The sequence below is a fragment of the Bombina bombina genome, chromosome 2 (genome assembly GCF_027579735.1).
Source record: "Bombina bombina isolate aBomBom1 chromosome 2, aBomBom1.pri, whole genome shotgun sequence".
Classification (NCBI taxonomy): domain Eukaryota; kingdom Metazoa; phylum Chordata; class Amphibia; order Anura; family Bombinatoridae; genus Bombina; species Bombina bombina.
Genome location: NC_069500.1, coordinates 1,438,566,751 through 1,438,575,103, shown reverse-complemented (window position 1 = coordinate 1,438,575,103; position 8,353 = coordinate 1,438,566,751). Strand labels below are relative to the sequence as shown.

At 41.0% G+C, this 8,353-nt stretch overlaps 1 protein-coding gene across 1 annotated transcript in view; it reads right to left on the bottom strand.

Annotated features, from left to right (window-relative positions):
• Positions 1-2,771: 2,771 nt before the first annotated feature.
• Positions 2,772-8,353, bottom strand: part of WDR54 (WD repeat domain 54) — a 258,021-nt gene continuing 252,439 nt past the window's right edge. Inside the window, exon 8 of the mRNA XM_053700368.1 lies at positions 2,772-3,637. Within this exon, the coding sequence (XP_053556343.1) occupies positions 3,506-3,637 (132 nt within the window). The 3' untranslated portion in view covers positions 2,772-3,505. The remainder of the gene's footprint in view (positions 3,638-8,353) is intronic.

Here is an 8,353-nt window from a genome sequence, read left to right as displayed (position 1 = left end):
GGTGAACCTGGTATGGTGAAGACAAGGTAGGATGATCTTCAGGGGCTTAGTGTTAGGTTTATTTAAGGGGGGTTTGGGTTAGATTAGGGGTATGTGGGTGGTGGGTTGTAATGTTGGGGGGCTTGGGTATTGTATGTTTTTTTTTACAGGCAAAAGAGCTGTATTTCTTGGGGCATGCCCCGCAAAGGGCCCTGTTCAGGGCTGGTAAGGTAAAAGAGCTTTGAACTTTAGTAATTTAGAATAGGGTAGGGCATTTTTTTTATTTTGGGGGGCTTTGTTATTTTATTAGGGGGCTTAGAGTAGGTGTAATTAGTTTAAAATTGTTGTAATATTTTTCTTATGTTTGTAAATATTTTTTTATTTTTTGTAACTTAGTTCTTTTTTATTTTTTGTACTTTAGCTAGTTTATTTAATTGTATTTATTTGTAGCAATTGTATTTAATTAATTTATTGATAGTGTAGTGTTAGGTTAATTGTAGGTAATTGTAGGTAGTTTATTTAATGTATTTATTGATAGTCTAGTGTTAGGTTTATTTGTAACTTAGGTTAGGATTTCTTTTACAGGTAAATTTGTAATTATTTTAACTATTTTAGCTATTAAATAGTTCTTAACTATTTAATAGCTATTGTACCTGGTTAAAATAAATACAAAGTTACCTGTAAAATAAATATAAATCCTAAAATAGCTATAATATAATTATAATTTATATTGTAGCTATATTAGGATTTATTTTACAGGTAAGTATTTAGCTTTAAATAGGAATAATTTATTTAATAAGAGTTAATTAATTTTGTTAGATTTAAATTATATTTAATTTAGGGGGGTGTTAGTGTTAGGGTTAGACTTAGCTTTAGGGGTTAATACATTTATTAGAATAGCGGTGAGCTCCAGTCGGCAGATTAGGGGTTAATGTTTGAAGTTAGGTGTCGGCGATGTTAGGGAGGACAGATTAGGGGTTAATACTATTTATGATAGGGTTAGTGAGGCAGATTAGGGGTTAATAACTTTATTATAGTAGCGCTCAGGTCCGGTCGGCAGATTAGGGGTTAATAAGTGTAGGCAGGTGGAGGCGACGTTGTGGGGGGCAGATTAGGGGTTAATAAATATAATATAGGGGTCGGCGATGTTAGGGCAGCAGATTAGGGGTACATAGGGATAATGTAAGTAGCGGCGGTTTACGGAGCGGCAGATTAGGGGTTAATAATAATATGCAGGGGTCAGCGATAGCGGGGGCGGCAGAATAGGGGTTAACAAGTGTAAGGTTAGGGGTGTTTAGACTCGGGGTACATGTTAGAGTGTTAAGTGCAGACGTAGGAAGGGTTACCGCATAGCAAACAATGGGGCTGCGTTAAGAGCTGAACGCGGCTTTTTTGCAGGTGTTAGGTTTTTTTTCAGCTCAAACAGCCCCATTGTTTCCTATGGGGGAATCGTGCACGAGCACGTTTTTGAGGCTGGCCGCGTCCGTAAGCAACTCTGGTATCGAGAGTTGAAGCTGCGTTAAAAATGCTCTACGCTCCTTTTTTGGAGCCTAACGCAGCCTTTTTGTGGACTCTCAATACCAGAGTTATTTTTATGGTGCGGCCAGAAAAAAGCCGGCGCTAGTTTTTCGGGTCGTTACCGACAAAACTCCAAATCTAGCGGTTAGTCTGAGAGTATAACATTTTATGCAGATGCAAAAAAATCTTAGATAAAATGCCTCCTTGCATCTGGAAAGTCCTTGCATAAAGGGACAGTAAACTGGAATGTAATATATATATATATATAAATAAAAAAATGCATATCTACCAAAAGGGCACCTACCATTTGTGTATTGAGGAGGAAACATTTCTGCATGGTTTTAAATATAGAATTTCTACAGCATTGTCAAATAATCATAAATACACTGCTGCTAAAAAAAATAGTTTTTATGGACCCCTGGCCCCACCATACAACTACTACCACACTGAAGTTGCAATCCGAAATTGCACAAAGAAATAAAAAACATTTGCTAAGTAAGTACTACCTCCTCTGCAAATGAAAGTGATCTGCCGTCTGACTCAGGCACATACTGTACAAGCAAAGTGCCAAGTCTATCTCACACTGTGCTTAGTGGTTTAGTGCACACTCAGAAATCCTCTCAAATGGTAATATTTTACTCCTTGTAATAATATTTCCCATGCTTAATTAGCTGTAGTACCCACTGGTGGCTGCCAAAATTAAAAACATTTTTTTTTTTAGTTCTTGCCTCATGGGGCCCCTGACAGGAGTCACCCCCTGATGGCGGCCCTGTGTACATATATATATATATATATATATATATATATATATATAATTTCACAACTTAGACTGAAGTTAAGTTAGAGGAATTTGGGGAAGATTGTCTAAGGATATCTTTCCCTTTCAGCTATATAATTTGAGTCTCCAGCAAGTAAAGTCTAAATTAGAGACTGTCCTGGTTGTACTCTAACAGACTGCTGCTAGACCCTTCAGGTCACCACCAGTGACTGCTGTCTTGGCCGATAGAGAGCATTTAGTTACTTGTCCATTACAAACGATATCTCAAAGTGCTGGTGTGAATCTATAAGTGATGTTGGTTGCCCTCAGTGTGTCGTCTGGAGGAAAGTGTAAGATTCATGTAAAAGGTGCCAGGTCTATGTGGGACAAAGCTCATTAGCCGCAGCTTCTCTAAGGTTACACCCCTCATCTTTTTGTGCAGCTCAATCTTGCCTGTTTTATTGAATTGTCAGACCAGTTAAAGTTTTAGTTAATTAGAAAAAGGACACAATAACAATTTTAGTGTGTTACAAACATTTCTATCATCCATTTAATAAAGTTATATTTATTACAAAACAGAGGCAGCACAAAACGATATTAAACAAAACATACGAGTTACATTCTTACATAGTGACTCCTGCCAGGAGTAATCTGTCCTCTTTTGTTATCGGCCAACCTGAAATAGTAATAAAGTTGCAGCTGAATTCATTTTGGTGTCATATTCTACTTGAGTCATATTATTGTGCTGAAAAAGGTCATCTGCTGAATGTGTCATCACAGTTATGGTTAACAACATCTTAATCCCTAACACCACAGCATATGAAACCACAGTTGGTCCTACAGCTTGTAAAAAACAGACACGCCAGTCAATGCTCTGTTTTTACACTAATATAGAACAATGTGTACTCTACACAGTGGCTGACAAGAAGGAACGTGGGACCGCCCCCTGCCATGTTGATACATAGGGTTGTCAAACCATAGACTGCTCATCCATCCGCAAAATGCACAAGTCTTATAAAGTCCTCAGAGTTGGAATTTCAGGTCGAGCAGCAAGGTAGACTCTCTTTTGCACAGAGCTACTGCAGGTGAAAATGATCTGCAGATGCTCATTGCTATTGACTTGTATGTCTAATATAAAGCATCACTATTCACTGCTATATTCTTGCCCATTTCGGTCTATGCTTTGTGTTACTATGAAAGACTTATGCCATACATGACAGAGGAGCGGTGACAGTGCAGACCCCAATGAAGTCAAATCTGAACATATCTAATGATCTCACTCAGGTCATAACCAGTGACAGCAAAAGATGTCCCTTGTGGGTCACAGAAACGAGCTCCACATATCTGTGTGTCTGTCACACATTCTGCGTGCCGGTGTTCAACCTGCGGAGAGAAAAATAAAATGTATGCTTAACTAATAAATAATCTCCTTCTTGGCAGTGAGGGTCCACAAAACATTCATAACCTATGGGAAATACTTCACTTGGCCACCAGGAGAAGGCAAAGACGCAGCGGCCACAGCGGTTAAGAATGCTGCTCCTTAAGCCATCCGCCGCCTCTGAGGCGGCGGACAGCAATCTGCCCGATCGCATACGATAGGGTTGATTGACAACCTGTGCTAGCAGCAGATTGGCCGCAAATCTGCAGGGGGGCGGCATTGTACAAGCAGTTCACCAGAACTGCTTGTGCAATGATAAATTTATCGATGTCTGGTGGACATGATGGCTACAGCGGATCATTTCCGCCAGACACATGATAAATCTGCCACCATATCTGAGAAGACATGAAATCCAGATTCGGAGCCAGAAGGAAGGTTTAACAACTGAGAACTTCTGTCCTAAGAAGTGAGAAAAGGTAGAACTATAATGCTTTAACTACATCAAAATTATGTAACAATATTTCTTTAAAAGAAGATGAAAAAACATAATTTATGCTTACCTGATAAATTTATTTCTCTTGTAGTGTATCCAGTCCACGGATCATCCATTACTTATGGAATATATTCTCCTTCCCAACAGGAAGCTGCAAGAGTCCACCCACAGCAAAGCTGCTATATAGCTCCTCCCCTAACTGCCATATTCAGTCATTCGACCGAAAACATGCAGAGAAAGGAAAAACCATAGGGTGCAGTGGTGACTGTAGTTCAAATGAAAAAATTACCTGCCTTAAAGTGACAGGGCGGGCCGTGGACTGGATACACTACAAGAGAAATAAATTTATCAGGTAAGCATAAATTATGTTTTCTCTTGTTAAGTGTATCCAGTCCACGGATCATCCATTACTTATGGAATACCAATACCAAAGCTAAAGTAAACGGATGATGGGAGGGACAAGGCAGGTACTTAAACGGAAGTTACCACTGCCTGTAAAAAACCCTTTCTCCCAAAAATAGCCACCGAAGAAGCAAGGTATCAAATTTGTTAAATTTGAAAAGTATGAAGCGCAGACCAAGACTCCGTCTTGTAAATCTGTTCAACAGAAGCCACATTTAAAAAAGGCCCAAGTGAAAACCACAGCTCTAGTAGAATGAGCTGTAATCCCTTCAGGAGGCTGCTGTCCAGCAGTCTCATAAGCTAAATGAATTATGCTTTTTAACCAAAAAGACAGAGAGGCTGCTGAAGTCTTTTGACCTCTCCTCTGTCCAGAATAGACAACAAACAAGGTGAACGTTTGATGAAAACTGTAGTAGCTTGTAAGTAAAACTTTAAAGCACAAACCACGTCCAATATTGTGTAATAGACGTTCCTTCTTTGAGGAAGGATTAGGATACAAGCATGGAACAACTATCTCTTGAGTGATGTACTTGTTAGATACCACCTTAGGAAAAAAACCAGGTTGGTACGCAGGACTACCTTATCCGTACGAAGGACCAGATAAGGAGAATCACATTGTAACACAGATAACTTGGAGACTCTACGAGTCGAGGAATTAGCTACCCAAAAGGAACTTTCCAAGATAAAGATTGATATCTATGGAACAAAAAAGGTTCAAACGGAACTTCTTGAAGAACCTTAAGAATCAGGTTTAATCTCCATGGCGGAGCAACAGTTTTAAACACAGGCTTGGATCTAACCAAAGCCTGACCAAATGCCTGAACGTCTAGAATACCTGCCAGACGCTTGTGCAAAAAAATAGACAGAGTAAAAATCTGTCCCCTTTTAAGGAATTAGCTGACAACCCTTTTCTCAAAAACATCTTGGAGAAAAGATAATATCCTGGGAATCCAGACTTTACTCCATGAGTAACCCTTGGATTCATAACAATCAGATATTTACACCATATCTATGTTCAATTTTCCTAGAGACAGGCTTTCATGTCTGTATTAAGGTATCAATGACTGACTCGGAGAAGCCATGCTTTGATAACATCAAGCGTTCAGTCTCCAGGCAGTCCATCTCAGATTGATTCTATTTAGATGGTTGAAAGGACCCTGAGGTAGAGGGACCTGTCTCAGAAGCAGAGACCGTGATGGAAAGGATGACATGTCCACCAGATCTGCATACCAGGTCCTGCGTGGCTACGCAGGCGCTGTCAAAAACACCAAAGCCCTCTCCTGCTTGGTCTTGACCTCCGGAGGAAATCCCACTACCCCGGAAGAAAAGTCTGACGACTTAGAAAATCCACCTCCCAGTTCTCAACACCTGGGATATGGATAGCTGATAGACAAGAGTGAGTCTCTGTCCAGTGAATTATTGTAAGACTTCTAACATCGCTAGGGAACTTCTGTTCCCCCTTGATGGCTGATGTAAGCCACAGTCGTGTATATTGTCCGACTGAGTATGATGTACCTCAGAGTTGCTAACTGAGGCCAAGTCTGAAGAGCATGGAATATCACTCCCAGTTCCAGAATATTTATTAGAAGGAGGGTCTCCTCCTAAGTCCACTATCCCTGAGCCTTCAGGGAGTTCCAGACTGCATCCCAACCTAAAAGGCTGGCATCTATTGTAACAATTGTCCCATCTGACCTGCGGAAGGTCATACCCTTGGACAGATGGACCCGACATAGTCACCAGAGAAGAGAATCTCTGGTCTTTTGGTCCAGGTTTAACAGGGGGACAAATCTGTGTAATCCCCGTTCCTCTGACTGAGCATGCATAGTTGCAGCGGTCTGAAATGTAGACGTGCAAACGGTACTATGTCCCTTGCCGCTACAATTAAGCCGATTTCATTCATGTACTGAGCCACCGAAGGGCGCGGATGGGATGAAAAAACACGGCAGAAATTTAGAAACTTTTGACAACCTGGACTCAGTCAGGTAAATTTTCATTTCTACAGAATCTATCAGAGTCCCTAGGAGGGAAACCCTTGAGATTGGGGATAGAGAACTCTTTCCTTGTTCACTTTCCACCCATGTGATCTCAGAAATGCCAGTACTACGTCCGTATGAGACTGGGCAATTTGGATGTTTGACGCCTGTATCAGGATGTCGTCTAAATAAGGGGCCACTTCTATGCCCCGCGGTCTAAGGACCGCCAAAGCGACCCCAGAACCTCCATAAAGATTCTTGGGGCTGTAGATATCCCAAAGGAAAGAGCTACAAACTGGTAATGCCTGTCTAGAAAGGCAAACCTGAAAAACGATGGTGATCTTTATGCATCACAATGTGAGGATAAGCATCCTTCAAATCCATTGTAGTCCTCTATTGACTCTCCTGGATCATAGTTAAGATGGTACGAATAGTTTCCATCTTAAATGACGGAATTCTGAGGAATTTGTTTAAGATCTTTAGATCCAAAATAGGTCTGAAGGTTCCCTCTCCTTGGGAACCACAAACAGATTTGAGTAAAAACTCTGTCCCTGTTCCTCTCTTGGAACTGGATGGATCTCGTACACAATGTAAGAATGCCTCCTTCTTTATCTGGTTTGCAGATAATTGTGAAAGGCGAAATCTCCCCTTTTTTTGGGGGGGAATCTTTGAAATCCAGAAGATATCTCTGGGATATAAATTCCAATGCCTAGGGATCCTGGGCATCTCTTGCCCACGCCTGGGCGAAGAATGAAAGTCTGCCCCCTATAGGATCCGTTACTGGATAGGGAGCCGTTCTACATGCTGTCTTAGAGGCAGCAGCAGGCTCCTTGGCCTGCTTATCTTTGTTCCAGGTCCGATTGTCTCCAGACCGCCTTGGACTGAGCAAAAATTCCCTCTTGTTTTGCCTTAGAGGAAGAGGATGCCACACCTGCCCTGAAGTTTTTAAAAGGCACGAAAATTAGACTTTTTTTTTTTTTTTGGCCCTTGATTTGGACCTATCCTGAGGAAGGGCATGACCTTTTCCTCCAGTGATATAAGCAATAATCTCCTTCAAACCAGGCCCGAATAGGGTCTGCCCCTTGAAGGGAAGTTAAGTAGCTTATTTATTAAAGTCACGACAGCTGACCATGATATAAGCCATAGCGCTCTGCGCGCCAGTATAGTAAAAAAACAGAATTCTTAGCCGTTAGTCTAGTCAAATGAACAAGGCATCAGAAAACAAAGGAATTGGCTAGCATAAGCTTGTCAAATATATTCATCCAATGGAGTCGCTTAACTGTAAAGCCTCATCAAGAGACTCAACCCAGAACGCCGCAGCAGCAGTGACAGAAGCAATGTATGCAAGGGGCTGCAGGATAAAACCCTGTTGAATAAACATTTTTTATCCATTGGATCTAAAAAGCACAACTGTCCTTGTCAGAGGTAGTGGTACGCTTAGCTAGAGTAGAAACTCTTCTCTCCACCTTAGGAACTGTCTGCCAGAAGTCCCGTGTGGTGGTAACTATTAGAAAACATTCTTCTAAAAAATAGGAGGGGAAGAGAACGGCACACCTGGTCTATCCCATTCCTTATTAAAAAAAATTTTTAGTAAACCTCCTTAGGTATTGGAAAAACATCAGTACACACCGGCACTGCATATTATTTATCCAGTCTACACAATTTCTCTGGCCCTGCGATTGTACACATTCATTCAGAGCAGCCAAAGCCTCCCTGAGCAACAAGTGGAGGTTCTCAAGCATAAATTTTAAATGTAGAAATATCAGAATCAGGTTAAATCATCTTCCCTGAGTCAAAAAAAATCACCCACAGACTAAGCATATTGTGAGGTAGTATCATACATGGTTCTTAAA